The following is a 17486-nucleotide window of genomic DNA, read 5'->3' on the forward strand; positions in this document are numbered from 1 at the left end:
GTGTTGACCAGGAACTCAGTCACGTACTTCACATGTCTCACTTAGTCATCAGGATGACCCTACGGATTCAGATATTATTTCTCATGCTTTACAAAGGAGGAAACTGATTCTCGGAGATATCAAGAGAGTTGCCTAAGTCCACACGGTACTAAGTCTCACGATTCTCTAACTGGGCTACACATGGTCCACCCAAGGTCTCAGAGACCATCTACCACCTAGAAAGCTTCAGAAATGAGCTGAAAGGCAATATCTTTTGGACAGACTGTGGTCATACTCCATAACTGGGGGTTTTCAAGACCTGTGAGAATGGACAGCACTGGTAGAGGCTGGCTTGTACCCCAGACGCGACAGCCCCACCCTTGGTGAAGAACATGAAATAGCCCTATGAAAATAGTCCTGGTAGTATGGAAGTGGTCTGTAGGAGTGCAATATGTGCAAAGCCTCAGCACCACATTCTTACAAAGATCATTCCCCACCAGTGTTGCATGTGGCCCTCAGAACAACCTTATGGAATTCAGGAAGAGGAGGAAGAGCAGGTATTTCTCTCCCTATTTTACAAACCAAGAGATTAAGACACAGAGGGGTTAAGTGGCTTTCTCCAAATTCCACAGCTACTCATGGGTAAAATTGGATCTAGAAGTCAGACTCCTGATGCTTAATCCAGTGCTCTTTCTGCTAATCCACATCTGCTTCGGTATGCAAGGGGCTGGCTTTCTCTTGAGAGGCCAGTAGCAAGTACTGAATGGCTAGCTACTCGGTTGTGTGTTTTGGGCTGGGGAGGAGGAGGAGTGTGGGGGCAGTCCCTGATATGCTTCTTCCCAAGTTTTCCTTTATCCATGTCTTGTGATTAATGATAGTAATCAGGGCCCATTGGACAGATACTTTGAAAGCTCTTTCTTCACACCCAGCCCAGCTGCACCACTAAATGCCTGAGGACAAAAGCAGAGACTAAATGGATCCAGGTGAAAATGCAGAGCTGGAGTATTATGAGGCCAGTTAGACTCAACAGTTTTCTGAAGACATCCCAAATTCCTACCATCTCTCCTTGGTGGTTCGGAACCAGTGAGATGGATAGTGTAAGGTTCTATGTTCAACTTTCAAAGACTGACTTTCAGATTTCAGCCATAACCCACTTCTGAAACTTTCACTTCTAAACCAAAATTCAATTTTTAATCCAGGGCCATGCATACAGCTCTTGCAGTTAAAGGGGAGGAGAAGGGAACATTCACGTCCTAAAAGCAATAATGTTTTATTCCTCCGGGATGCAGAATATGCTGCCACTTTCCAAAGGAAAAAATATTGTGAGATGAGTATGAGAGGGAGAAAGGATCCAGGAGGGCATAAAAGCAACAACCAGTGAGACCGAAATAACAGGGCCAGAGGCACGGGGCCAGAGCTAGATACAGATAAAAAGGAAGCACATTTCTGTCTCAAACACGTCTTCTTTCTTTTTGTGCTAACAGTCTATCCCAACAGGACAGGGTTGCACATAGAAATAAAAATAAAAGAAGAAACAATCCCTCATCATCAAATTTAAAGTCAGGCAAAGAGAAGATCGAAAAAGGAGATTTTAGTGCCGTCAGTTCTTAAAGACTTTTCCTTTTCTTGTATGTTAATGTAAAGTCCTATGATAGGAACAAGAGGACATCTTTCAGCCCTCATCTCTCTTCATCCCCTTCCCATGTGTGCATTGCATGAAATGTTGGGTTGGTGGAGACTAAAAGACCAGTTATTAGTATCCCGGGGCTCAGGACACGTTTTTCCTGTCAAATGACTCTTACCTGACATAACTAAATGTGCTGTTATTCTGTGGAAGGCACCAAGAGCTGGGGAATGAGAGAACTAGAGACAGGGTTACTAATGTTGCTGGAAAATGATAGTAAATTCCTTGCCTAGCAAGAAGTTATCAAAAGAGTGATCTATAGGGCATTTCAAAGCCAGCCAAGAGGAGAGCAATAGAACTAGGGTTATAAAACCAGCTCAAGGGTTTAGGAAAACAATCAATACATGGAGAAAAACAAGGTTTGACTTTGGTCTTTAAGGTACTGAAAAAGGACAGAGAACAGCTAGGCATTTCTCAGAGCCAGGAATGGCTGTTGCAAGAAGGAATGGGTGAGTGGGTGGGTGTTATTTAAAAGATCTGATATTCTCAGGAATGAAAAATGTTAATGTTCCACTAAGGGTTCTTGGAAAACAAACACCGCAACAGGAATCAGTAAATCAGGATTAGTAAGCCCTTCTCTTCTGCTTTTGCTCTGACATTTCCAGAGCATGTGTGCTCTCTCCCTTTTCTAGGTTGCAGGAGCCACTTGAAGATGGGATATGTAACACCAACTGCCCTTTGAAGCGTCTGACCACTTCCTACATCCACTTATTCTTGGAGGCTTTGTGACCTTCCAAGGAGCTGCCAGCGTGATTGTGAGGGTCATAGGAGATTGGCACTGGGACAAGAGTTCTCACTTTATAAAAATTGGGTTCTCCCCCCCAAAAAATCTTAATTTTGACCAAATTAAAATTACAGAGATCCTTGCCTAAAGTGAGCACTAGGGAATGGGAAGGACAGGAGTGCCTTTCTCTGATTCTAGGAAGCCACTACCTGGAAAACCAGAATCTGAGAACATTTCCTCCACCTTAGCAGCTCTGGGACTTCTGCAGCGGGAGGAATGTCACTTATAGCAGAGCAATGTTCTGGAGCTGAAAGAAAATTTATGTTACATTTACTCAAAAGTAATGCCTACTATATACAACCTTTAGTGTGATTATTTGATTAATATTTATCTCCCCCACTAGACTGTAAGCTTAATGAGAACAGGAACTGTGTCACTTTCCCTCCTCCATGAAATGTCACCTAGGAGACACTTGATAATGTTTGCTGAGAGCAATTTAATATACTATACCTATTTTTTTGGAACCTCCAAATCTAGTAAGGATCTTAAGTGTATATTTTAGGCAAATGAATAAAGCAACCCACTTATTTCACAGCTGAGGAAAGTAGATTGGCTATTATTACCATCTCCAATTTATAGGGATAGAAAGTAGGTCAACTATTAGTCCCATTTTCCAAGTGAGGAAAATGAGGGAGGTATTATTATTCCTATTTTATGGATGAAGAAACTGAGACCCGGAGAGGTAGTTATTTGCCTAAATCGCAGGGTAAGTTAGTAGTGACTGGATTGGAACCTAAATCTTCTGTCACAGCTTCAAGCTTTTCCCTGAAAATAATAGACCTTCCCACATACAACAGGGTCAGTCTTATATGCCCCACTCCATAGGCAATGGGAATGGTTCACAGAAGGCACTTATTGAAGAATTGCAACACAGATCTGACTCCTTCCTTCTACTGCAATACCACCTTCCATGGTGATTTATAAAACATTCACATCCATTACCTTAATTCTTATAACTACTTTCTTAGGTACTATCATTCCTATTTTACCTTCGTGGAAACTGAGGCTCAGAGAGGTGAAGAGACTTGATCTAAGTCACACACTACATAAGTAGCGAGACCTGAGTGAGAGCCAAGTCCTTGGGCTCTCAGCCCAGGTTTCCTCCATGACTCCATGCCGCTTCTCCTCTAGAAATTGCACAACAGGCACTTTACCTGCAGGGCTTTTAAACTTGGACACTGCCCAAATGAGACCTTCCTCAAGTGGCTCTGAAAAAGGAGAATTGGGAAAGGGCTTTTCTACCTTGATTATGAACCTTTCTTGCTGAGATGTAGGAAGAAAGTTGATTACTTTGGGGATTTTTTTCTCCATTGCTTAACCCTTAGCCTTATTGTCTATGAAGCCATTTAATAATGACAGGCACACCCGTCTGGTATTGCTGAGGTACTCGAGGTAAGGGTTTTAATCTTGCTTCCATTCACCCTAATTAATAAAATAATCACCTTATCATATAGATCTTCTTTAGCGAAAAATAGATTCTAGGATGCCTGGACAATGAAGCCCAACTTGGCTTGTTCTGTCAAAGAAAAGCCAAGCAAACTATTCCATGAAAAAGAGGCCAAGCTGTATCAGTGGGCAAGTCTTCACTAGAAAAATGGCTGGAACTGACAAAATCTACATTTGCCATGAATAATCACTAACTGCCCTACCTGTAGGCCAATACCCATGTGACTCCCATTAAGGCATTAACTCATATCCAGGCCTGTCCACACTAGAATGTTGTAGCCATCAAAGAATTTCCTTGGGTGTGGAGTAATGATGCCCAATAGACCCTCAGATCAAAAAGCTTTTGGCTTTCTTCGCTTACTCATGCTAGTCTTGAAGTCTGTTCAACTTCCTCTTGGGGCTTGGAGGTTCTGGCCATTTTTATGATGTCCGGAGAAAGCTAAGGTGAACCTGCTTTGTGCTTCTTTCATAAAGTGGCTGGGAGGATCTCGGAGCCTTTCAGGACTGGGGAACAGCATGGGAGCAGGGTATGGCATGCTGTGGCCAGGCTTTCTTCTCACACCAGGCCAGAAGCTCATCATGCCTCTTACACTGGATGCACTTTCCCATCAGGACTGTACTAGCAGCTACCTCAGGGTTGGGGGCAGCTCAAGACTCTGACACATGCCCTGCGGAGTTGGAGTTGCTGTCTACTGCAGGACTGAGATGCGGAAGGCACTGCAGGACCAGCTGTTCTGGATTCCTTACTGAAAACATGAAAAGGCACTAGACGTAGAGTTGGAGAGCCCCTGAGTCCTTGCTTTGCCACTCACAAGCTGCGTGACCGGAATTTTTCTGAGAATCACTTCCTTCATCTGCAGAATGGGAATAATTGTTCCTGCCCTGCCTACCTTACAGGGTTGTTGTGGGGATAAAGGGAGATCATGTACATGTGAGGCACTTCTCTAATTTGTGGAATGCTAACAAATATAAGGACTTATTAGGATTTATAGCAGCAGGGGCAGAGACCAGCCCTAGAAAAATCTGATGGGCCGGCTTTGGAGGCTTGGCTCCAAAACAGCACTGTACAGCCAGGATCATGAAGTGTTCTCTGAATCATTTGCTTGTGTAGGTATAATTTTTAGATGCCGCAGGTGGGCGGGCAGCAGGTAATTGCATCTCAAAAAGTATTTATTGAGTGCCCACTCTGTATGTGCTTGCTCTGGAAGGTAATTGGGACGCACTTGTTCACACATGGAATTTTAATGAAATAGATGTAGCCAACTACCACCCACCAGCCGCTGAAAGACAGGCATTGTAGGCCTGAGGGGCTGAAGTTGCAAATATGCCCATTAAAGACTCACATCTTGCCTTCAGCATTGCCCTGTCTGCTTGGGGAATAGGTACCCACAGTGAGAGTCTTTGTCTTCCTCAGTGGTTTTCAAGGGAGGACAATTTGCCTGCCCCACGCCCCCAACCCCCACCTCCAAGGGACAGTTGGCAATATCTGGAGATGCTTTTGGTTGTCACAACTGGGGTGGGAGTGCTACTGACACCTAGTCTGTAGAGGGCAGGGATGCTGCTAAATATCCTACAATGAACAGGACAGCCTCACCCCAACAAAGAAGTATCTGGTGTAATGGTACCAAGATTGAGAAACTCTGTTCTACCTTCAAGCTTCAGCATCATCATCTGGTTAATCTCTAAAGTCCCATTCAGATTTAAACCTGGACGATTTTTTTTTAAAGCCAGGCACAAAAATGTATTGTTTATGTGAATAATTCATTTCTAAACTAAAAAAAAATTTTATTGTGGTAAAAACACATAACAAAAGTTATCATCTTAACCATTTTTAAGTCTAGAGTTCAGTAGTGTTAAGTATATTCACGTTGTTGTGAAGTAATCTCTAATGGATGATTTATTTTTGACTGAGTGCTACTATTGAACAAATTCTTCCTAAGTACTTTCCACATGCAGGGCTAAATTTGTGGGGACATTCAAGTGAGTAAGATCCCGTCCTTGCTCTCAAGGACTTGTGTGGGGAAGTGAAGGCACATGTATGCAGACACAGAGCCGACAGCATCAGGTATAGCAGCAGTTGCATGAGTGCTACTGCAGTACATGACAAGATACTGGCATGGAAAAGGTTACTGGCACGGGCTGTTCAGAAAAGGCTTGCTGGAAGAGGGGAAGCACGAGGCAGATGCTTGTGAGTAAGGAGACTCAAATCAGCAGAGAGAAAAAGAGAAGCAATTGGCTGGGTGCTAAGCAGAGAAAACTTGGGCTGAATTGGTCAGTTCGTCTCATCACCCCATCAGTACAATTTAAATTTCTGAACCAGAATTAGTGAGTGTGCAGGCTGGGGGTGGGCGGGGAAGTGGGGATGGTGGAGGATGAGCTCAAGGAGAGAAAGAAACTAATATTTATTGAACATACGTCATAGACTAGGAATTTTAATACTCCACAAGAAACTCCCACTTTACAGCCAAGTAAACTGTCATTGATTTATTCAAGGTTACAAAGATTGTAAACAGGGAAGCAGTTAGCAAACCCGGGACTTTCTCTAAAGCCAGTCTCCCTCTGCTGTATCACTAATGGTTCCTCCCTTTTTACAACACATGGATATAAATCATGAAAAAATTCATTTTAAGTGTTCTACTTCTACCAGTAGGGCCCAAATATTTCCTTATCCCTAAAGTAACCTGACCTGCCTATATCAGTTGCTCACTAAACACCCTAAGCAGAATTGTACTCTAAAGAAGCTGCTAAAATATTTATTCATCTCATAGGTGCACAAACAGGCACCTTTAAAATATATATACAGAGATGAGAAGTGTATGCTAATAATTCTGCAGCAATGGGACTCTCGCTGAGCAATCTACCTTCACAACATGCAGCTCAGTGTGAGGTTGCCTGGTACATCTTCAGGCATATTGTGAAACCCTCTCCACAGAGGTGACGTCAGTGCTAGCGCAGAGGATATTTAAAGCAGGGAGCAACCAATGGGAAGACTTGTGACTGTGACAAAGGATGAGGGACGAGATGTGATCAATAAAGCTTTTCAGCTCAAACTTCATTCATTCTAAAAATAAAACAGCTTAAAATAGACTTGAGGGATTATTTTGCTTCTTAGAGATAAAATTCACCAGTGCTCAGCATAGGGCGCAGCGTATAATGTGCTCAATGAGTGTTTGTTAAAAATATGGAATAATCATGAGTCCTATGACCAGCAGCCCCCACCCGGTCCCAGGGAGTAGCCTGCAGTTTGCCATTTCCAGATCTTCAGGGAGAAGGGACTCAAGGACCTCCTCTGTAGGCATGTTCTGGGAGCGGAACAAGGCATGGTCCTTCCTGCTCTGTGTGCTCAGCAGGCAGTTAAAAGTGGAAAGGAAACCGTTTCTCATCCCCTGGGTTCCTCAATGGCTCTTGTTTTCTGTGGTTCAAAATATACTCCTGAGATCACTTGCTCGTGCCTGCTTTTCTACATCCATCCCCCACCCCCAATACCAACAACAAAACAACAATGGCAACAACAGAAATTCCTGAGGATTTCTTTGTAGGTAGCAGTGCTGCCGGATTACCCCTCAGAGGAAATCAGAAAACCTTGGTAACCTGGCAACTCGAGAAGCCCCAACCAGTGTGCCCCACACCTCTACCCCACTTCAATAAGCTGATTTAATTCAGAGAAGTTGTGTATATGGTGCCAGCCTCTCTCAGAGGTCATTTTGATTTGGGTACAAGGTGTTTTTATTATTGCTGTTTCTCTAAATAAAATGGACTGTTTGGTTCGGTCCTTTGGACACAGTTTTTTACCTGCTGGGTTCCTATTTTCTTTCCCTGACTTTAAGCGTCTCCTGCTAGTCACTCATTCTGCATAACTCTGCTCTTTGAAGGAACATATCATAGCCCTGACGGTAACAGTTTCAACAAAATCACCCCTTGAGCCATCTGGTTCCTGGAGGTAGGAAGCATGCAACAGCATCCCTGGTCCCAGCCACCCTGTGCTCCATGCTGTGGAACATTTTGGTGAGGCCCAGTTGCTTCAGAATTCAATGCCCTTGGTGGGAATCGGGCTCTGTCATCACCCCATTACTTACCTGTTCGAACCTTTCATGTCTATAACAGTACTCATTGCATGGGATTAATGAGAATATTTGTAAGGTACTGATCAGGTACTATGTACCTGGTGCATGGTTAAGTGCTCAGTAAATGGTAGTTACGATGATTACACTGCTGGGTGTAGCCTTTCCTTACTAACCAAGATGTGTTTGTTTTAAAATATCTCTTAGCTGGCTTCTGTCCCAGAGTTTTCTTTGAGACCAATGAAAGTTTTGATCATGTTTTCATCCTGAATGAACCAAATCCTAATCCCCCCATGTTTTGTTTTTTAAATTGAAGTACAAGCTCAGAAAGCAATTTTCACATTGCCTCTCTCTGGTCAACACCCAATAGACATTATGGGGATTCGAAACTAATACGTCATATTAGATACTAAAATATAAAATCTTCTAAAGTGGTATAAACCACATGGACTATCTTGGAAATCTTTTGGACTTACATTTTTTCCAAGTCAGACTAGTGCCATTTCAGTACAGTTATACCTGTAGCCACACTTCTCTGTTGACAAATATCCTTTTAAAAAAAGGTTTCCCCTGACTTTTTCAGTATCAGACACCCATGGTCTACATAGACTCCAATCTCCAGGTTGTCTTCCTCCATGGCCCACCCACCACGCAATACATCAATCAGCCTTCCTCCCTCCTCTCTTGGTTACCAATTAGAAATGGCGAATGGTTAAGCATTTGGGATATGGAGTCAGACCATCTCAGTTATCAATTGTGTGACTCTGATAACAATGGTATGAAAGTAGATATTATAACTATCTTTATTTTAAATATGGAGAAGTTGAATAACAAAGCAGGTAGTTATAATATCTACTTTCATAGCATTGTTGTCAGGATTAATAAGATAATATATGGGTTTTTGTTGTTGTTGTTATTTTGGCAGCTGACTGGAACAGGGATCAAACCCTGTATTATCAGCACCATGCTCTAACCAAATGAGCTAACTGGCAGACCAAGATAATATATGCAAAAAGTGGATTGCACAGGAACTGGCATTTAGTAAGAGCTAAGTAAATACTGTTTTTATTTTTATTTATTTTATTTATTTTTTAAAAGATGACTGGTAAGGGGATCTTAACCCTTGACTTGGTGTTGTCAGCACCATGCTCTCCCAAGTGAGCCACGGGCTGTCCCTGTAAATACTATTTTTAAAAAATCATGTTATTTAGGAGATAGTGGTATAGTAGCTAGACTTGGATCCAGTATTGTCCTGCAGCACATACACCAAGTTCCCCCATGAAGATACATTGTGTCAAAACCAAAATGGTCTGACAAACCATTATGAACATTATTTTTAGGCTCTGCAGCCGGCTTGTTTGCCTTCAGATGTAGATTCTGGTTACGTACCTAAGCACATGACTGATACACCCGAACTCTGTGGGGTCCTCTAACATGGCTAGGAAGAATGCAGGACCATACAGGAAAGGTGTGTGTGGTGGGGAGTCAATGAGACCGTGGTCTGTGTTCACCCCAAGTCTTCCTGTACCTGCACCAGGAGCATTACCTTCTTCTACCACAGCTGATGGCCCAGCTCCCCCTTACACTGGAAACCTTCCTCACTGGGAAGACAACATTAATTGCTTTGTTATACAAACGAATAAGGACCTCTGCCCAGGTTTTAAAGGAAAATAACTCTATAGGACATAAAAACAGAAATAGTAGAGAATAATGCTTAAGAGCTTGATTCAGGATCCAGACAAGCTCTGGGCTGGAATCCTGGCTCCAGTAATTTCTGGTGTGTAACCTTCAGCAAGTTGCTTACCCCTCCGAGCCTCTATTTTCTTATCTGGAGGAAGAGATAATAAGTGCCTACCACACAGGGGTTATTGCGAGGGACAAATAAGATAACGTATGTCAGATAATTGGATGAGTGCCTGGCAAACACACTGTATTTAATAATGCCAGCTATTAACAGTAGTTTTGGTATCATTAATAAATGAATTTTGCTATCTTTCATGCCCTCTTTAGATTTTGGGGGGACACCACATGCATGGTGAAATCTAAGTCCATCTGCCATCAATAGGTTTCCTTAGCCAAGTACCTGGAGAGCAACTGCCTGGGTAGGTTAGGGCAAGGGTGATGTGAAAAAATTATAACAATCCGACCTAATCGTTCAGGTTGATTAAATTATTTCTAGCTTAAAGATTTTCAAGCCAGGTTCCTAACAGCCCTTCAGATAAATACTTCATATTACTACTGTCTTCAGATTTTTGTCCAAGAGTCAATTAAATTCAACAGTCACTGAGTAATTGTTCCATACTGAATACTCTGCTAAGCACTAAGATCAGGGATATCCAGCTGGCTGGTTAGCTCAGTTGGTTAGAGTGCAGCCTTATGACACCAAAGTCAGGGGTTTGGATCCCCATACCAGCCAGACACCAAAAACAAAATAAAGGTTTAGAGATATAGAAGGCTCAATTTTTGCTCAAGGAAATAACAGGTTAGCCATTATCTTTTTAACTATAAAATTTCCCAGAATCATCTCTACTCCATTTTCCCCCACATCCTTTAAGATGCTTCTTAATCTAGTCCTTGGTGAAAATCTCTGTCCTTATGCCTCCCACCATTCACATAAATTTGCCCTCCTTCAGTTCTTACACAACTAAACAATATCATTAATTTTCATGTTCTCTGTTTAACGCATATGAATCTCATCTTTCCAATCAGATTATAAGTAATGCTAGGGCATGAGTTTTCTATTAGTTCACTTCATATTACCACAAAACCTGCCATTCTCTTATTTCTACTTATGATCACCCATGATGATTGTGAAATTTTATAAGTTTATATAAAACATATAGTTTAACTTGTCTTTCTAAGTCAGTTGGGTATGAGACAGATTTGGGGCAAATGCTACTTTCCCATTCTACATCTCCTGATTCATTTAGGAAATTCCCTGTCTTTTTTTGCCTTTTAATTCTCTTTCTGCCATAATGTTGACATTGAACACAAGATCACTGAATTCTGCATGGAAAACGCCATTTCCGTTTTTGCATTTGGTTTTGAAAAAACTTGAGTCATTATCATCCACTTGGAAACCTTTCTAGAAGAGAACAGGTCAGCTCCTCAGCACATCTGCAACTCAAAGCCATGCAGGAGGGAAAGCAGAAAGGACTTTGCCTCCTTATCATCCTAAAGGGGAAATTTCTGTCTCATTCTAGCTTGAATGGAGGTAGTGTCTATTAACTCTACAAAGATTCTCACACTTTGGAAAAATATCCTGATTTTTCTGAAATCACATATTTGAAATCTCTTTTTACCACAGAACCCCAGAGTTGTTATTCTTGTTACTGTAATGCCACTGTGGGGAGTTCTGGGACTATTTTCACATTGAAGTACCACCCATGAGTTTGTGGTCAAGTCAACAGTAACATTCACCTCACTGAAACTGTACTTACTATATGCGAACACTCCCATTTCTTCAGTCTTAGAAAAAATATTAAAAAGGAGAGAGAAAAACCTTAGCATATAGGAAAATACCCTCTATCCTTGGATACCTACACATATGTTGGGATAGCTGAGCAAGGCTGAGGCAGGAGGTAGGGGATTTGATTGTGCTTGTGTGCATGTGGGTGTGCACATCTGTGTATGAACCAGACATTCACAAAGGAAGAAAAATTATTAATTCCATCAGGCAAACTGGTGAAAGAAGTACCAGACTCTGGGCCATTTTTAGACCTTAAATTGGCGTGTGCTATACATAGAGAGTACTTGGCTGATCTCATCTTTTTAGAGTAACTGAGACAAAGTAAAGGAGAGGCAAACAAAATGCAATGAGAAAAGGTAATGAGAGATTCAGATCATAACTACAATTTTTTTTTATAACATTATCTTTCTTATAACTATAGATGCGTGGAAAACCTCCCAGAGTCAGAGAATTAGATAAAATGGGATTCCATTTTGAAAAGAGATTGGAGATAACACGATCACTAAAGTCTGGGTGCAGAAGTGGAGAGTATTATCTGAATATTGTACTGATTTTATTTGATTTTAATGGTGTTCTCTAGTGTCACTATCGCTTGGGTGCCAAAATGTCTCTGAGCTACTGCATAAAACATGTCATCAAGAGAAACTGCTTCATGGGCACCAGGACACAATAAGCCTTTGCAAACGAACTCTGGAGAGATGACACAGAAACATATCTGAGCCTGACTGTTCCACACCCCTTTCTCTGGGAAGAAGGTGAAGTCCTCTACCCTAAACGGCAGAAAAACTCACCCTCTGAAGTGAGGGCAGGAATGAACCATTGCACCTTCCATCTCCAGGGCTTCTCTGGAAAGAGGAGGATGTGTATTCCAGAGATGAAGTGTATTTGGGACCCTCTGCCCTGTAGGGTGAAGTCGGGGGGTTGGAGTGGCCTGCATTGGCATGCTCAGGACCATGGTCCCAGGCTCCCCAACTTCAGAGCCTCCCAACTGGGACACACATTTTACCCATCAGTTCCTCCTCAACTCTACATTCTAGTTACTCCCCACTCCCTTCAAGAACCTCACAGCATCTTCCGCAGATATTAAGAGACAGGTGGACTCCACAAGACAACTAGAGAAACTGCAAACTATCCTTTTACAGAAAGGCACAATCTGTCCCCTCTTTTCTTCCATAATTTTCTCATCTGTGAAATGAGAATAACAGCCCCATCACATCTACTTCACACAGTGGAAGTGCTGCATAAGATGGAAAAAGCTATCAAAAGGCAAGGCATTATTATTGCTGTCGTTGCTATTTTTATTACACATCCCATAATTTCATATAACATAAAACAACAAAATATCTACTAAATATGCTTCATAAGGCAGTCCACAGCCTGCTGAGGGTGGCTGCATAAAAGCTTGTTAAAAATTCAGGTCCTTCAGCCTCATCTTAAACCTACTGAATCGGAACCTCCAAGTGTAGAGCCCAGAGGTCTATATTTTCAGCAAGCTCCCAGGCAGGGCTGACCATTAGCCAGGTTTGTCACCCCGATTTGCTCCATTCCGTGAACACTGGACAGAAGTATTGAGCCTGGTTTGGAGGAGGAGATGTATGACATATATCACTTCCTATACTTCTCAAACTTCACCAGTGCAGGTAGGTTACAGCACACACGACTGACGACCCCTTCCTAAGGAGTAGGAAGCTTTAGAGGGATTAAGGTCCCGGAGAGGACCACCAGAGAGAGGGAGAAGTGGTCGATAGGAAAAGGAATTGGACTCACCTACAATGATACCACAAGCACTGACCAATCCGATCTCTTTCTTCAGGGCTACTCCGCCCCCTCCGGAACCAGTCTCGGGGCTGGCCTCTGACTCTCTCCCACCTGGCTGATTCTTCTCAGTGTTGTTTCGGTGCCTGGCTCCTTTTTCCATCTTTCTCAGTAGGATTTCAACCTCCAAAAGCTATCTCTTTCTAAACGCGTGTGCGTGTAAATAAATATATTGAGACAGATTGTCTTTCAAAGTAAAACGAAATGGGGACCACTAAAAAAGACAAGCAGGTAAAAGAGAAAGCTGAAAATATTCCTCCTACTCCGTATTGACACTTTCTTGTCACTCGTGCTTGCAAACAAGGAAAGTGTTGTTAAAAAGGGGAGGAGAGAGACATATATATTTAAATATAAAAATAGAACTGTACCAGCGACTCGGCTGGAACTCTCCTGAAAGGGATGTATCTTCAGAAACCAGGACGGTTCTGTTCTGTGTACCAGGCAGTGGCTTATTTCAACCGCTTCAAAAAGATGGTCTGGATTTCCCTTCAGCTCTTCTCTTAATAAAAAAGAGGCAGCCTTCACCTTCCCTTAGTCTTTTCTTTTATAATGAGGATAAAAGTAGTTTTCATTAACTGCAGGGGGAAAAAAAAGGCAATCCTCAAGTACTTTCTTCTTTTCCAGAAAATCAAACTATGGATCTGACCGGTTTGCTCTAGATCTGGTTTCCACCTGCTGTGGTTTCTTTACCCTTCCCTGTCTTCTGCTTCCGCTTTTCCCAGATGTCTTCTTTCTCGCTTGTTGTCTCGTCCTTGTTTTCCTTCTTCCGATCTCCGTTCTATGGCACAGACTGCCCCATCTCCAGGTTATAGGGGAGTGTTACCTCCACACACGAGCGTGCTTCCCTTTACCAAGGGGTTTTATTTGCTGAACGAGGCTCCGCCCCTGCGATCCTTAGTCGCGCCATCCCCTTACTCTTCAATTTAAATCTTAGCACATAGCCCCCAAAGGTCACCGAGAAAGAGGATTAAATCATTTCTGTTTGTAATCGTCTCTCTTTCTCCATCTTCGTTCGTGCAACCAAGGGGAAGTAGAATCCTTCCACGTCAACTGTTCCGGGAGAGCTCATTAGCTAGTATAGCGTTACAGGTCATGCAGCATCTGTGAGCTTTATAAATAAGGGAACAGTTGTGCAGACACTTTTAATGCCATCGGAAATAAACTGGCCAATGTATTAAAATATTTAGGTCTGAACCATTTGAGGATATAAAACAGAAGGTTGTAGGGACACAATCTTCAAGTTTCTTGAAAGTAGGGAGAATCCAAGGGTGGGAGAGGGGAATGGAATAAATTAAGGATAATGGAAAGAGATTCATTTAGTGTAATTGTGAGCTACGACGAGAACAGAGGGGAAAAAATCACCAGGAAGAGGGGGTAGCCTCACTATTCACAGCTCTTACATAGGACTGGCAGAAATATGAAAAGAATGACTCAGACCATGGTCCCACGAGTTCTAATAATTTTTGCATCTTTAAGTTATTTGAAAAGCAGACGGGGGGAATTACTAGTACCTCGCTGATCATGAAGCAGACTTGTTGATGTTAAGAGATGACTAACTTATTACCATATTGATATTGTGCCTCTGCTTCTCTGAAGAATTTCACTCAGAAACTGCTGCTTCACTGTGAGTGCAGTCATGTCTCTTTACAATTGCAAAGCACTTTGAAAAAACAGCATGAAGCAATATAGCAGACAACACCATATATCTAAAATAACGTTAATTTGAATTTTATCACATATATTATGGAAAATTATTTTATTTCAAAGTGGGTCTAAAAAAGTTGCCCAAACTGCCCACTAATCACAGAAATTTGACCTCACTTTTTAGAAAATGTTCTGAAAGATTTTAGGTTTTAAGGAAAATAAATACTCAATTCCTTAAAATGAGGTTGGGTGATGTATTATAGCAAAAGACTTTTCCAGGTGGGATAAAGTCTGATCAGCAGTCTTTTTTTCAGTCTGCCCCTTGATCACTCAGCAAATATTAAGAGGTTTCAAAGGTTGGGAGTTCTCCTACTCCTTCTGCTAGTTCAAGATACAGCAAATTGAAAGCCTCAGCAAAAAAAAAAAAAAAAAAAAAAAAAAAAAAAAAAAAAAAAGAAAGAAAGAAAGAAAAAGGGGGGGGATAGGGTATAAAAGATTTTCAAGGGCCAGCCTGTGGCTCACTTGGGAGAGCGTGGTGCTGACAACCCCAAGTCAAGGGTTAAAATCCCCCCCCCAGTCGTCTTAAAAAAAAAAAAAAAAAAAGAAAGAAAGAAAGAAAAAGGGGGGGGATAGGGTATAAAAGATTTTCAAGGGCCAGCCTCTGGCTCACTTGGGAGAACGTGGTGCTGACAACACCAAGTCAAGGGTTAAGATCCCCTCACCAGTCATCTTAAAAAAAAAAAAAAAAAAAGATTTTCAACAAAAAGAACAGACAAAGCAGGGAATATAAAGCACAAAACTCTGCAGGAGGGGATGAGTCAAGGGAAATGAAAAAATTTTGAATTGCCTCTGGTCTTTCCTGACATTGAGAAAAATTTGATGGGTTCATTTTTAAATAATCCAATTTGAAGATTTCTGCTTAGATTTTAGCATCAAGGTATAAAACAAATAATCTTTCTCTTTCTCAAATGTGAGTTCTTTCAGTAATGTTTTGTAGTTCTAATTTAAATGATACAGACTTAATATGGGATAAAACATGAATGTGATGAATTCGAGGTCTCACGCCAAAATCAGTGCAAACCTATAACAAATATGGCAAGCTTTAGCCCTCTCAATATGTGAACCACGAAGCTGGGGGGCGGGGGAGGGTTCACAGGATCAAATACATTCTTGTGATACAGTGGTACTAAGTACAACAAAGTGGAAAGGAAGGGTTGTTGAAGATTAATATTTCTATTTCTTTAGCACTTGGAATTTGGAAGTGGCTTATACTGTCTATTAATGGTGCAATGTGAAAGTTAGGAAAGGAATCTCCCCTCCTTCAAAAGGGACATAAAAATTCATATTATGTGCCTCTCTTTAGGTTGGGATCTTTTTGTGACATAAACCCTTAGGTGTGTCAAAATACCATGTGACTAACACTGGACACAGGAAAGAAAGAAAAGTTTTGGTGTAGTTTGTTGAGAAAAGTCTGTAAAAAATTATTAAGGGAAGTTTATTAGATTCTGAGCAGTGCATTTGCCTTTATATTTTTGTTCTACTCCCTACATTTAAATAGTGCTTTATAGCCTACAAACTATTTTATGAACAATCTCAATTTTTTCCCTCCTTATTAAATATCTTGGGTAGACAAGGCAGTTATTTTAAAGACTTTAAAGACTAGGAGGCTGAGGCTTGAAGAGTGTCTTACCTGAGGTCAAAGAAAAGACACAATCTATTCCAGGGAAAGCGGGATATCAGTGCTCACATGGACTCTGATATCAGTGCTCATGCTTTTTCCAGGACTCTATGGCTACTTGTCAATGCCTCAACTTCTTTCACCTGAAGGAAACATATAAGACTTTTGATCAGGGACATACCTATGGGTTCTTGAGTTGATGTCATAACTGTGCCTTCTGGAGACCCACCTTGATGCCAGCACTTAATAGTGAGACCCATAAGACTTAATCTGCCACCACCCCAAAATTTGTCACCTCTTTCACACGTCCTCGGCTTGGACGTACTTAGTATTTCAAGTACTTAGTTCAGCTCTCTTTCCAATAGCTGAGCAACTATTTCAGTTGTTTTGCATGCTTAAGATGGGAAGAAATTAATCCCTTTAACCAGGGAAAGGGTGGGGGAAAGCGTGGTTTTCTTACGAATACGTATTTAGGAGGAGAAAGGCTGTGCGAGGCCGACACCTACTGCCTGAAGAGGAATATGGCAGTCACACAGAAACACTGCCATGTTCCGATTTTCCCTTTTTGAAAAAACAGGTAAGAAGTGTCTGTTAATACCAAAGAATAGAACACAACACTCATCCACTCTATTCCTGATTCTTTTCTGGATCCAATAGACAGTACTTCATTCTTGTTCTTTGTAACAGAGCCGCGAAGTCTGAGGTCACTAACATAGGACCCAAATCTCTCCCCGGGCTCCCACCCACCTTCTTCTTGAAGAAGAAAGTCAGAAGAAAACTTCTGCCCAAAGTCAGAAGGAAACCCTGCTTTAAATTAAAGCCAGCTTTCTTCCCAGAGTCCCAGGGACCACTGCCTATGGTCAATTAGATGGTGGCTTTCTGAGCCAGTGGTCCTAGGAGCCCTTATTTAATTTAAAAATGGAAAG

The 17486-nt window shown here is 41.7% G+C and overlaps 1 protein-coding gene across 1 annotated transcript in view; it reads right to left on the reverse strand.

Moving 5' to 3' along the window:
• SLC7A8 (solute carrier family 7 (amino acid transporter light chain, L system), member 8) overlaps positions 1–14135 on the reverse strand; it is a 47444-nt gene extending 33309 nt beyond the window's left edge. Inside the window, exon 1 of the mRNA XM_008566571.1 lies at positions 13191–14135. Within this exon, the coding sequence (XP_008564793.1) occupies positions 13191–13341 (151 nt within the window). The 5' untranslated portion in view covers positions 13342–14135. The remainder of the gene's footprint in view (positions 1–13190) is intronic.
• Positions 14136–17486: the final 3351 nt, after the last annotated feature.

This window comes from Galeopterus variegatus, unplaced genomic scaffold (genome assembly GCF_000696425.1).
Source record: "Galeopterus variegatus unplaced genomic scaffold, G_variegatus-3.0.2 Scaffold253, whole genome shotgun sequence".
Taxonomy (NCBI): domain Eukaryota; kingdom Metazoa; phylum Chordata; class Mammalia; order Dermoptera; family Cynocephalidae; genus Galeopterus; species Galeopterus variegatus.